General features: G+C 36.5%; 2 protein-coding genes across 2 annotated transcripts in view; both read right to left on the reverse strand.

The window, feature by feature from the left end:
• The window catches only part of LOC123527280 (anoctamin-7-like), a 95334-nt gene extending 90745 nt beyond the window's left edge, over nucleotides 1-4589 (reverse strand). The window contains exons 1-2 of the mRNA XM_053523271.1: nucleotides 4537-4589; nucleotides 1444-1575 (exon numbers count right to left, since the gene is read on the reverse strand). Of these exons, the coding sequence (XP_053379246.1) occupies nucleotides 1444-1548 (105 nt within the window). The 5' untranslated portion in view covers nucleotides 1549-1575; nucleotides 4537-4589. The remainder of the gene's footprint in view (nucleotides 1-1443; nucleotides 1576-4536) is intronic.
• Nucleotides 4590-14020: 9431 nt separating this feature from the next.
• LOC123526777 (uncharacterized) overlaps nucleotides 14021-14442 on the reverse strand; it is a 34180-nt gene continuing 33758 nt past the window's right edge. Inside the window, exon 27 of the mRNA XM_053522589.1 lies at nucleotides 14021-14125. Within this exon, the coding sequence (XP_053378564.1) occupies nucleotides 14067-14125 (59 nt within the window). The 3' untranslated portion in view covers nucleotides 14021-14066. The remainder of the gene's footprint in view (nucleotides 14126-14442) is intronic.

Here is a 14442-nt window from a genome sequence, read left to right on the forward strand (position 1 = left end):
AAGTAGCTGCTGCCCCACAAACAAGCCCATCACAATAGCTCAAACTGTCAACCGTAAAACTGCAGTATATGGTGTAAATATGTGTATCAATTTTGTCAGCATATAGATGCAAATGTATTTTTAAAAGGCAAGCAAACTTTTGGTCCTCTTAAAGTAACATCAATATACATCTATTACATGTGTGTATCTTTAGTGTATTCATGATTGAAAATTCAAATATGTCAATTCAACTGTGATTTCATTCATACTCTGCTTCATTAACATAACCCTTAGAGACATCTGGAACATTTTCAACAAAACAGAAGCTCATTTCTAAAGATGCAGAGAATTGAACACTTTTTGAATGAAGTAAACATACGTTTTAAGTTTCATTTTTAAAATTCTCACAGCATCAGCAAATATTCACCATCACCCTGTTACTGTTTTCCTAAAAGCACAAGAGGAAATATTAACAGAACATTAGAGGACATTGAATTTTATTTGTTTCAGTGTAAAATCAAAATACAGTATAGTTCATGGAGAGAACATCTCAGATGCAATATTTATATGAGCCGTGCCATGGGAAAACCAACATAGTGGGTTTGCGACCAGCATGGATCCAGACCAGCCTGCGCATCCGCGCAGTCTGGTCAGGCTCCATGCTGTTCGCTTTTAAAGCCTATTGGAATTGGTGAAACTGTTAGCGAACAGCATGGATCCTGACCAGACTGCGCGGATGCGCAGGCTGGTCTGGATCCATGCTGGTCGCATACCCACTATGTTGGTTTTCTCATGGCACGGCTCATATGTAAATATTGTACATAGTTTTGAGGCTCACTTGGAAGGTTGGGCATGTCTAATAGTGTTGCCTAAATAAATAAAGTCATTATTTTTATTATTATATGTGGGAGAGGCAGCCAAATCTTTTTATTTCATGAAATGCCAAAGGTTTTAACAAAATTATATACTGTAAAATTGTTTATTTTCGTGGGCATGAAATTTCGTGGTTTTGGTCAAAGCAGCAATTTCATGGGGATATGAATTTGTGGATTTCAACTTTTGAATATAAAATGAATGGGAATTTTACTTGTTTGTTGGAAATAAATTTTGAGCATTGACTCAACCACGAAATCCACAAAAATTAGTCCCCCACAAATATTAATGACTTCACAGTATATTTTACCTTTGCAATGCTACATCCATGAAATCATGATGTCACAACATGATATTACAATATCTTTAATGGAAAAATATTAAAATCAGTGAAAATATCAATTTCATTTCATTGATATATATTCCAGTATTACACCCAAAAGCATAAAATTCTATTTTCAGGGACTAAGTCTGGCTACTATGACTCTGTTAAGCTCTAGGCTTCCATGGCTAGATTTAGAGAGGACAGAACAGTGGATATACAGCAACACTTGTGGAATATCTTATCTTATTGAATGTTACTAAACTTACAGCATCATCGGGTAGAATTTTCACCCTATCTTCATCCTTTTTCTTTACCGCACCATAATCCCCCATCGGCATCATGCGGCCATTTATTGTGTACTTCTCTGACATTGTGCTGCGATACTATGCCCGTTGTTCCTGAAATTTCACAGAAATTTTATTGTTATTTTCCTCCACAGCAAACGGAGAGACAGCAAAATGGATTAAAGTCATTAAATATTTACAATCAATGAGTGACTGCTCATTCATAATAGTCTAAAATCAATAATACATTTCTCTGCAAGTATTATAATTGCTTCTGATTTTTACAATTATACAGGAACAAAGCCTCAGAGAGAGCAAATTACACAGAGTAACTATGAACTGGTATAACTTTGACATTTACTGTATATATTCAGTTGTATATAACGTCAATAACACTCAAAGACCCAGAAGGCTATGTTTTACAGTTAATTACACCAAACAGCAAATTTTCAGAACATTGCTGTCATTTACAGACTTCTTTATAACAATGTCACCAGTGACCTTTTAAAGATATCCAATGCCCACATTTCTGAAAAACATTTTATCTTTAAATATTTTCTTCAAATTTAACTTTAATAGATATAAAAATTAATTGTGTATGTGGAATTTGATTCATAATGAAATGTCAGAAAGTAACAGCAAACAAAATTTCTTTAAACCTGGAGCAATGATATTTCTATCTTCTTCCCAGTTTAAACCTAAATGCACAGTACAGTTATTACACATAACTTTATTCATCTTCTGTGCACATAAACTGCATGTAGTAACTGTTCATATTTTCAAATATGAAATTCCAGTCTTGAATTCATTAAAATTGAATATTTGCATAAACTTATTCAAACTAATACAACAATATTACATTATATTATGTACAGTAACAGTAATATTGTTAGTACTAAATGAAATAAATTCCTGATTTTTCCAATATATCATAATATTAAACAAGCTCATCACTATATATAGCTTTCAAGAAAATGTTCAAGTGCAGTAGGATGACAAACTGATTTTACAAGGGGAAAAAGAATAGAAACTCCTGTAATCAAAATGAAATTTTATAATAAACAATACTGTCAGATTATGTGAGTAACCTTTGGTATAAATGGCTTTATGAAAATATATTGTAAGTATTTCAAAACTTTTTGAATTTTGAAAATCCATAAATGAGCGAAAAAGTTATTAAAAATTCTGATCCCATACACAAACATGTAAAAACATTTGTTTTGCCCACCACTAGAAAAACAGATGTTAATGCGTGACATCACGACAATCTCTCTTATACAGCCAGCTACCTAGATGCCAGACCTAGCCACTGCCTATAATTTTTGGAAGTGGCTATTCCTACTGTCCCGTAAGAATAGCCTCACAGTCTATTCCTACGGCTCTAAATGTCCATTTTATGTCCATTTTGAATTTCATTGTACTGAATTAATTCAAATGGTATATTTTCGAACAAATTGTTTACTTCTCAGTATCACATCGAGAGAACAGGAAGTGATTTTGAATAATGGAAAAGGCTAAATTATGTCTATGTGTAATATCCCAGATCCAGATAGCAGACAGGCGATGACAACAATCCCTGTAAACATGAAGTCACTGGGCCAACAACGGAAAACCGTCAAAGGATAATCGTTGTTGGGCCACTGTTGGCCCAACAATGATTAATAAGTATTGTAAATATAGCTGTTGGGCCAACGTTGAACCAACTTTAAATTTCAGACAGAGATATCTCTGCATTGGCCCAATGTCATTGAAGTGATATATATGTATAGATATATGTAACAAATCAATGAATTTAGTGAATGTAATGATAATACTAATAGTGTAAGTAATAAATATGTCATTATTTTAATTTAAGCTTACATCATGTTTTGGACATCATTTGGATAGAGTTGAAAACTGATTTCAACTATAACAAAACACTTTAATACACTCATGTGATGACAACAAAATTGCCCATTAGACATAAATAAGCCTTTTCCTATATTCGAACTCACCTCCTCTGGATCAATGTGATACTGAAAAGTAAACAATTTGTTCAAAAATATACCAGTTGAATTAATTCAATGTAATACAAGATGGACTTACAAAACTGTCTTTAGAGCCATAGGAATACTGGTCAGGGGCCACCAACCGGACACTTTTAGAAGTTTTTCGCCATTTTCTCTTTCATTTCCTTCAATACAACTATGAAATTTCACATGAACATAGTTAGGTGCACCCTCAAGAAGAAGACTTAATTTGTTTACCCCTAACGAATGATTAATGCCCTTTCCAGGGCCGAATGTAGGGTCAACTAAACTACTTACTTTCACTGCTTGGCAGTACCATATATCTGGACAGTTTTTTTACAACTTATGGGATCCTCTGTACTGATAACATTTTGCTATGTAATGTGAAAACGAGTCAAAGTATTCATTATTGGCCGGAAAGATATAAATTTTATTCAGATTTTTTTTGGGGGAAAACTGCTATATGATAGTAAGAAATGCAGTGCGAATTTCCAAATCCCCCAAGATAGTTTCATGCTTCAGTATGAATGACGAAATAAAAAAATGAAATTTCCTCCTCAATAAGTTATTTTTGTCAGATATAATACCACATCACTGTTAAAAAATCAAATGTGTGTTTGACTTATAAAAGATTGCTAAATATACAGCAACATTTAGCAGCTATGAAACTGTTCGGTTTGGTGGTCGTCCGGATTTGGTGGTCCTCAACCAGTAGACACCTGTGGGCTATTTCACAATTCTTATGGGAGAGCCGTAGGAATAGCCTGTGAGGCTATAATTTCTTACGGGACCGTAGGAATAGCCACTTCCATAACTTTTTTAACTCCTTTAATTATTTTGTTCTTTCGCCATATGGACTATTACAAGATATTGCCCTTAACAAATTGAAATTTAAAAAAAAAACGTTAATTAATTCATCGTCCATTCATTCTTTCAATTAAATCATGCTCTTAATACATTCGAACAAATACCAAAATTCTTTTTTAGTTTACCCCACCCGCTTGCAGAAAGAAACAGGAAAAACATATTAACGAAGCAAAATTTAAATGATGCATAACAGTCGCACCTTTTTGCAGAATCTTATCAGGTCAATCCTATTTCACAAAATAATCCATTTAAGGAGGTAGGTTACCTTCATATTTGTATGTGCGCATGTCCAACCGGAAGCTAACGTGACGATTTACGACGACGTTTACGACAAACTAAATGTGTTTGTTTATTCATTCTTCTTAAAACAAATCATGAAGCTGTTTTCGATCTGATGCTTTATGGTTGAATAATGCAGAAATAATTATTAAATTGCCGCAGAAACGCTTCAAAACAATGTTGCCTTAAAATGACGTCATTGACGCCATGACGTTACGTGTCAGTTACCGCGCAAAATTAATAGCTTTTATCTTGAAAGTACGTAATTCTGTGCATTTTCTTTATTTTAACTATTTTCAAATAACTATTATTTGCTGAAATATTTTTTATGAGTCTTTTGCTGTGAATAATAATCAATATTTTGCCTCTTTTATGTAGTTATATTGAAATGTTATGCGGAATGTAAGAAAATGGATGATGGTAACCAATGTTATTTGGGATATAGTAGGGTGAAAGGTTACTTGTTACGGCCATTTTCAAATAAAAAATCTAGCAGTTTGATTTGTAATACCTATTTTTCAGGTTCCGTTGATAATTTGTTACTTATATACTAAAACTAAGATCTTAAATTGTTCAAATTTCAGTTGAAAATTGTGGTTTCTTCAACTGAATTGATGTTACCATGGAAACGAAGCCCGTGACCTATGTTTCTAAATGTAAAATTCCAAAGCGTTGACACTGGTCTATTTAAGAAACACAGCTTCGGCTTTTTATTTTCATTTCAACAATATCTATGAGAATAATAGCAGCATGCTGAACGATTTTTCCATGAAAAATACCGGACGAGGGGTACTTCTGTAAGTATTCTAAGCTGTGAAGTTTGTTTGAATAAATGCAAATAACACGAAAATATAACTTACGTTAGAAATAATATGTTTTAAAGCTACATTAACTAGAAAGATAATCTTATTCAATATCTTTTTATAAGAAATTACGACAAAAAGCAAGATATAAGCTATTTTAAACATATCTGTTGCCATGGTTACTTTAAACTTTAAGAAAAAAAGGGCACCATGTAAAGTGCTTGGTATTTTGCTAATAATATTACCCAAATATTCCATGTTGGTCATTAACAGAATGGCGCTGAAGCCGTCGAAAACCCATATTTTTATACATAGTTGTTTAAAAATGAATGAAAATGCGTTACCATGGAAACACGAGCCCCGCGACATATACATTTTAAGCTTATATTAGAAAGCTAACGTGCATACTAGTAAAATTATCAATTATGCAGACTTCTACGGATATCAATGAAACTAAAATACACTGAAAAGTGTTAAATATCCGTATTTTCCTTCTTCTTTCAATATGAAATACCTTTGGAGGGTCATGATCTTCAAACCTGGATAAAAATTGAATTCGAAGAGACAGAGACAAACGAAAATGAGATTTTAGCCGTTAAAACTTCATATAACACGAACTACAAAATAATGCTGCGGTTCAACTAATTTGAATTTACTCTTGTAACAAGGTAACCTACCTCCTTAAAACAATAAATTACTTCCAAAATAGTATAAAAACACCAATTAAATCCTCCGTATCCGATGTCAACATTCTACAGCACCCATGTTATCGTTTATTGTACGGCGAGCAACTACTATGCGGAGACAAATACGGCGGCCAACAGAATTGCAATACCTTCGCCACCGTCTTTACAGATAACTATCCATCTACTACTAGCGGATTAAGATAACGCAGGACGCAGTGTGAGACCATGCATACCAGTTTCCACGTGAAAGAATGTTTGCCATATTTTCACAATGAAAATAGCACGCAGTAACAAAACTTAAAGTTGACAATATAACTTATTTAGATTTACATGTACAATGAGTGAAAGTATCTACATTTGAGATTTTGTTAGTGATCATTGACTTACAGTACATGTAAGAATCTCAATTTCGAGGTCATGGGCTGGGGCCACGACCATGGGGAATCTACTTGTCTGTGCAGTTTGGGAGCGCCAACCCTGTCTCTCTTACAGGACCGTAACACTAGAAATCAAAGCCCTGAAAGGAATGATGGCCAGTGCTTATTGAGTGATATTTCAACCGATACCCACGAAAAATCAACATTTCATTGTGCATAGACCGGTCATGATTTGAACAATGTTGATAGCTGTTCACTGGACAATGTTACATGCCAAATATCTAAGCTCTGTGCATTGTGATTCAAGGCACTATACAACTCTATGTAAAACTAAGTTTGTCCCAGCGTGGTGCCAGTTTCAATCCTAACCCTAAACCCTACTTCTGACCCTAAACTTAGAGCGAAGTGATTCCGAATATTTTAAATGTGAATACATGTATAAAGTTCACAATTATTCTAGAATCAGTTGCTGCTTGTTTTTGTCGTTGAGAACAGTAGTCCTCAGTTGCTCACACACTCACACAATACCAAGATTATAAAAACAAAACAAATATGGGACTATTTTTTACACGTCCAGAATATTTGTGTGATGCGGTCACATAGAAATAAAAGGAAAACTCAAACGAACTTGGATGATGATTTAGAGCTATAGCTTATAGCCAGTTGCTAAAGCACTGACTGAAAGGGGAGGAATCTCGTTTTCTATTTTGTATGTATTAAATTGTTTTTGCATCCCCCTACATATCTATCAAACAAATATTTATTTACTCACTTTCTTTTAAGGCCAGTTTCTAGATTTCCCAAGTTTTCCACAGTTGTTTACTTGTGAAATGCATTTTGTAAGATACGTTTTTATAAATTGCTTGTTCCAATGCTGTATTCTTACAGCTTAATTGGAAGAAATATTATCAAACATAGAAGTGAGCATATAAGCACCTACCAAAAGCTTTTTATTGAAATAACCTCAATACGAATAGATTCAATATTTTGGAATTCTATCTTAGATTTTCTGTTTTCGACTGTACCTGATCTAAGATAGGTTGCTGCCCCACCAACTTTCTCATTTCTGTCAGCTCGATAAGAGTGTTAATCATTTACCAACAATCGTGCATCTGAAAAAAAATCGTCTTGTTCTCAAACCTGACATAAGCATTTAAACCTGGGGCTCTATATTGCAATAGCATATCTCTGCAACTTATGAAAGGTGAAACCTTTACCTGACATTACGGAAAACATTAAAATAACTTAAAAGAAAACAGACAAAATTCAGCAGAAACAGACCGTATTAGACCAGTTAACCTCAAGAATATATGGAATGAAGGTAGACCTTTTTAAAAAGCTTTTCCCACGCGTACCTTTTCAATACATCGGACAAAGTCTTTTGTCTGCCCACTGTTAAAAAAATGATGGCCTATATCTACAAGCTGTACAGTATGCTATTAACCTAGAACACATAACTGATTCTGAGGATGACAATTCCAATAAGGTAACTATAGCACATGGCGTTCCACAAGGCTCTGCTCTGAATTCTGTAACCAATAACTTCTGAACGGTCAAACCTTTATTAAACGGAAGACAATAAACATTCAGGCATCTGTATCAACAATTATTTCTTGTATACAGTGAAACCATTAAAAACCAAAGGTACAGTTTAAAAAAGGACATACCTATTTAGTGAATGAACAATACCAGGTCGGTGATATTTTACTGATTTCTTTGTTAATGGGGTTAAAGAAATAGGCGTAGATTCACTATGGAATAATCCATTTTAGAAATTTAGCAGACTAAGGGTTAATTGGTGCACGTAACAGAGAGAGCTATTTTTTCATTTATGCTAATTAATCTTCTTCTCCTTCTTTTTGTTCGTGACTACATTGTCAGACCAGTAGCCTCGATGAAACTTGTGTTTTTTTCCCGCAGATCCTCAATGTCTCCATACAGTTTCTGGTGGATTGAGGTATCTATCGGCCAAGTCGTAGCTCGCTCCTGGTCATGCCTCTGTATTTCTTGTACACGTGAGCGTTGAGCTTGTTGTGCCCTGAGCGGAGCCTGACCATCATCACTTGTTCAGACCGATCAAGGAGATGAAAAGCATCTTCCTCCATCCTTAGTCTCGTTAGTGCCTTGATGACCTTGTAACTCACAGGTTCTGTTGGTTGTTCTGACTGAGCTCCTAGCTTAGCCAGTTTGTTTGCCTCTTGACCGCGGGAAGCAAGGGATAAAGGCATTCGGAAGAGCCTCACACTTCTATGATCAATGAAGACTATCCTCCGGAATCATGAACTCATGTCTATACAGACGGATCAGCCACATGTGCCGTCAAAGATGGAGGAGCAGGAGTTTTCATTCAATACCCATCTGACAAGAGAGAAACACTACATGCAGCCACAGGAAAGCACTGCTGCAAGTCCATAATGGGATGGAATCCACTGAAGTGCTACTTTGAAGGTTATACTCAGGCTCTGCATTCTCCTGGCTAGCTGCGGAGCTTTACTGTTGATCAGAGCTTCCATGACAGACAGTGCATCTGTGAGAAAGACGAATGAGGAGCTTTCTCCTGCCGAGTCTTCAACCATCGAGACGACCTTCTTGAGTGCTTCAGTTGCTGCAGTGTTTTCCTGTGGCTTCATGGGATGGTCTTGAAAAGACCTGAACCTCTCTGCTTGAAGAAGAACCTTTGCATGTCTTCTGTCTTGTAACGGCTGTGTGCCTGTTAGCTTCTCCATGAAGGAGATTGGTGTAGACTTTGTAGCACCTGCCATGATCCGCAATGCTTGGTTCTGAACCTTGTCTAAAGCCTGTTAGTTAGTTTTGGCTGTAGTGGACCAGGCAGTTGAGCTATACTCTAAATGGGGTCTCACTGTTCCCTGATATACTGTCTTGAGTACATGTATTTGCTCATTTGCTCCCCACGTTGTTCCAGCAAGTTTGTGCATCATGGCAAGCTTCCTACGGGCTTTCCCTTCTGCTTGACTAATGTGGGGCTTCCAGGTTAGCTGTTTGTCAAAGGTCACTCCGAGGTATTTTGCCTCGTCTGCTTCAATCAGCGAAGTATTTCTCATCTTGATTCTACCCGCCCTCTGCTTTGACGACAGGGAGAATAGTGTGGTGGACGATTTCTCTGTATTGATCGATATACACCAATCTTCAGCCCAAGCTGAAAGCTTGTTGATGGCTTCTTGCATCCTGTATGTGGCTGTAGTGGCATGTTTTTCCTTACACTATAACACCAGATCGTCAGCGTAGAGAGCAGCCTTAACTCCATTCGGTAGTTCAGACACCAGATCATTGATGAAAAGAAGAGTGTAGGGAATAAGACTCCACCTTGTGGGACACCATGACGCAACAGGAACTTCCTACTGTTGGTATGTTCTAAACTGACTCTTGCTCTCCTGTTGTGGAGGTATGACTTAATCCACCTCAGCATGTGACCTCCTACTCCAGTCCTCATCAGCTTGACGAGGAGTCCATCAGTCCAGACTTTGTTAAACGCCCCCTGCAGATCAATCCATGCTGTAAGCACGACTTTCTGCTCTTGGAAGGCGTCCTCTATCCCTTTCGATAGATAAGTGGTATGGTCCTCAGTGGAGCGGAATTGTCTGAAGTCAGCTTGTTGCGTTGCGAATAGGTTGTTAGTCTCCATGTACCACTTTAGGCGTGCATTCACAATCCTCTCCATGGTCTTTCCAGCACAGCTGGTTAGATAGCTTGCAGCCTTCTTTGGATCCTTCCCTTTCTTGTAGATGGGGATCATGACTGCCTCTTTCCATATCTGTGGAAGCAGTCCTTGTGTCCAGCTGTAGTTGTAAATTTCCAGGAGTTTGCAATTTGCTGCAGTGCCTAGATGGGTCAGCACTTCATTTGTGACTCCATCTGGTCCAGGAGACTTCTTTGTCTTCAACTGCCTAAGAGCTGTCTGTAGCTCATGCAGTTTAAGATTCTGCTTCATGCATTCTGGTGTTACTTGGCTTGTCTGCCTTTCCCTTTTTTCTCTTCGGGCTTCCCTTTGCCGTTCCCTGTTGATGGGGATGTTGGAAACATCTCTGTAATTAGAGGCAAAAGTGTTTGCCGCTTGTTTACCCGTCAACAGTTCACCATTCTCTCCCAAAGTTACTGAGCCTCTCCTGTTTCTTCATCGTTCAGCTGTCTCGTCAGTCTCCACAGCTTTTGGCCATCTCTCTCCAGGTTGAGCGAGGCTCTTTTGTTTCTCCAGCTCTTCCTCTGTGTTTCCCGTTTGTGCCTGAGGAATTTGGCCTTGGCTTGCTGAAGAGAGAGGTTACTTTCTTGTGAGGGATTGTTTTCTGCTTCCCCCCTGACTTCTGATAACTTTGCCTGTAGATTCTCCAACTCATCACTCCAATAGGGCTTATAGTCCTTTCTTGCTCCCCTTGGAATGGTGCTGTAAGCAGCCTTAAGTATACTGCATTGAATTTTTTTGAAATTTAGCAGACTAAGAGTTAATTGGTGCACGTAACAGAGAGAGCTATTTTTTCATTATGCTAATTAATCTTTTTTTCTGAGCCTGAATTTAATTTTTAGAATGAACATGAGACTTAACTTTGTTTTTAATTTTGTCTCTGCTTCATTTATTTTCTCAGATAGCAAACTACATATACATTATTTTAAGCCCGTTTTCTACTTTTGACATTAACACTGTCTTTCTTGCGCATATACTTGCTTATAAATTGTTTTTTAACTTACCTTATTTTTTATTCTCAAAACCCATAACTTAATCATTATCTTTCATGATGCTTTTTAGTTTTCTAACTGTGATATTTGATGTATATTGTGTAATATTATATGTGTATTTAAAACGGTCAAAAGCTATACAATGTATAACTTATGTCTGTTATGTTTGTTGTATGATTCCCACAATAAAGATATATTGATTTGATTTCATTTGATTTGGTTGTGTCTGACGGACCAGGTGGAACACACCACGGTATGCAATTCTAAAACCCCACAGGGACTCAGCTGCTTTGATATTTGTCTTCGTGTCTGTTTCGTCGGAGTTTTAATGGTGTTTCCCTTGCTGCACTGCTTTCTTATGAAAAACATATATCTCAGTTAATCAGATTTGCTAGTGTGTGCAGTCATGTTGAAGACTTCGATAAACTCAGTCAAGATATTACGGAAGAATTACTCCTGCTAAATCAGGTCTAATCTAAGGATAATTCTGCGACAAGGTATGTCAAAACCCGATTTTTGGAGGTGTATAATTTATATAATCGTAAGGTTGTCATGGAAATTTTCCATTTGTAATTGAAGAAGTTTCTAATTTTTGTTTTCAAAAGCGGTGATGACCAGTTACTTCATAGTTATGTTTTGTGTTCGGTCCTTTTATAGCTAAATGCTATGCTCTCCTGACGGAATTAGTGGACGACTCCATGCAGTTCTAAAATTACATTAGGATCATCTGCTATGGTAATTTTGTTTCGTCTTTATCAAATTATGATACCAAATTATTGTTTCTAAAAAAGATTTTTTTAGACTTAATGGGTGTGATTATATTCTAGTATAAACATGCATAATCTGTGATAGGTACAAAGTACCTAAATATTTAAACGGATACAAAACGTGGAGTGTAGTAGAACGTTAATGTTACGGTTTGGATAATAAGTGTACACCGGTTTGGATAGCTCTTTGGATGCTTTCGGTTTAGACTTACTGCCGAAAGAAACATCTTCGTTGAACGATATCTGTAAAGGGGATAGTTTAATGTCTGTCATAAGTACGTTGAGCGATAGGTAGAATATTTAGTGGTTGCTATATACGGCGTACAGACAGTTTGAAGATTATGGGTCAAGTGGTTCACAAGTTATTTAGGGGTAACCGTTTACAATGTTTAGGTCCCTATGACCTTGACCTTTGACTTATTGCTCCCCCCCCCCCACCAAAAAAAAAAAAAATAGAGGGCTTCTACTTCATAACCCATTCATGCTGTCAAGTTTGAAGGTTCTGAGTCACGCGGTTCTCAGGTTATTGGGCGGAAGTTGTTTTCAAGGTTTAGCCCCCTGTGACATTGACCTTTGACCTACTGACCCCAAACACAATAAGGGCCATCTACTTTATAAGTCCAGTCACGCTTTCCAAGTTTAAAGGTTTTGGGTCAAGTGATTCTAAAGTTATTTAGCGGAAGATCCCGGCGCCTGCGACTGTGACCTTTGACTTACTAACCAAAAAATTAATAAGGGTAATCTTATTCATAACCCAACCATGCTGTCAAGATTGATTTGGATCAAGTGGTTTTCATGTTATTGGGTGGTACCGACAGACGCACCGACCGACTTATGTGTGTTAAGCAATATATCCCCACTTCTTCAAAGAGGTGGGGGCATAAAAAGCACAGCAGAGTCATGGAACCTATGCACATTACGTGTGTGTGAAGTTGTGAAGTTTCAATTTAAAAGTGGTCAGTGGAACAAACATACATACATATAAAATAATAAAAATTGTGAAGTTGATGAAGCGGCATAACTTTGAGACAAAGCAAAGCTTATGAAGCCTGTTCATTACATATTATATCATCAAAGTGAACAAATGTGTTATATTTTAATCCATTCAACTTGCGGTTACTGAGATACCTGCGCACATACAAAAACGTTACAAAAATGCCAACTCGGAAAAAGGGCATAACTTTATGAAAAAAAAAAAAGAGTAAAATAATGGAACATGTGCACTATAATAATCAAACAGAACAAATGTCTTTAGTTTCAATAATCTGATATAACAACTTACATACAAAAATTTAGGGAACGTTTTGTTCACGATAAGACAAATAAATGATAATGTTTGAAGTACGGCTTTTAGAACAAGAAAAACTCATTTCTGTATTCGTCAACATATCACGAAATATCATTTGAAATTACAGTCTGTCTGTGTGCATTCATTACCAACCCCCTTTTCTTTCAGCTCAAGACAGGCAAACCAGATATAGAATTTTCGCAAAAGAAATATCATATACAGTCTTGCGTTTGACAGAATATTTACGCTATGAAATTCACGCTTTTTAAAAATGTGATAATTGATTGCCTACTTTTGTAACTTCAGAAATGGGCGGAGATCGCCAAATGATTTAAATAAAATGATTCAGAGTTCTGGTGTTTACTGTAGTTAATATTAGCATATTTTGAACGTATGCCAAGTTTCAAGACATTTTGCATGTCTTTCTTCTTGAGTTACATTCAATATATCGAGCGTGACGTCTCTACTTTCCGTGTACTCGATGCTAAAAATCCTGTTGATCATTAACTTAATAATAGTATGAAAAAATGTAGTGATTTGTAACCTTCAAAATATTTAATGGCCAGTCGAAAGGTGAAGATAGATGTCCCGGAAGCACAGAGCACATCAAGCACAGATGGCTTAGTAGGCCCGCAATAAAGAGAAACTGTCGTGGAAAGACGGGATGCTTTAAAAGTCGGTAAAGAGTAGTGAAATGGGCGGGATGGTTTGGGAAGTGAAAAATCATCCATCAAAATTACTTGGATTTTGTAGCCTGCAATAATTAGATTTAAATACAAAAAAAAAACACGGCATAGATTTCAACATGTGTATTTCCAAGTCTTCTACAACATAAGAAAGTTAACACTTAGCACCTGGTGCAGCTGGGAGGTCATTGTTGTGAGCAAAATGTACCAGACCTGTATCAGGAAAGATCATACATTATTACGAGTGACATTATAAATTTAGATTATCCAAATTGCGAACAACTGCAGACAATATGGTCGCAGCGTTCTGTCTCTCCAAAATATGCTTGTATCGACTGCCCTAAACTAATTTTAAGACACTACTTGGAATTAGCTAACGTGTCAGACGGTTTGATGTGATATTTTATCTATAGCTTCACGGTAATGATGATTGAATAAATCTACTCACAGGTTGTCATTAATTCGTAAAATAATTTTCATTTCCGTATGCAGAAGCTGGCGAATAAGCTTGAATCAGGGTAGAGGACATC

This window comes from Mercenaria mercenaria, chromosome 14 (genome assembly GCF_021730395.1).
Source record: "Mercenaria mercenaria strain notata chromosome 14, MADL_Memer_1, whole genome shotgun sequence".
NCBI classification, from domain to species: domain Eukaryota; kingdom Metazoa; phylum Mollusca; class Bivalvia; order Venerida; family Veneridae; genus Mercenaria; species Mercenaria mercenaria.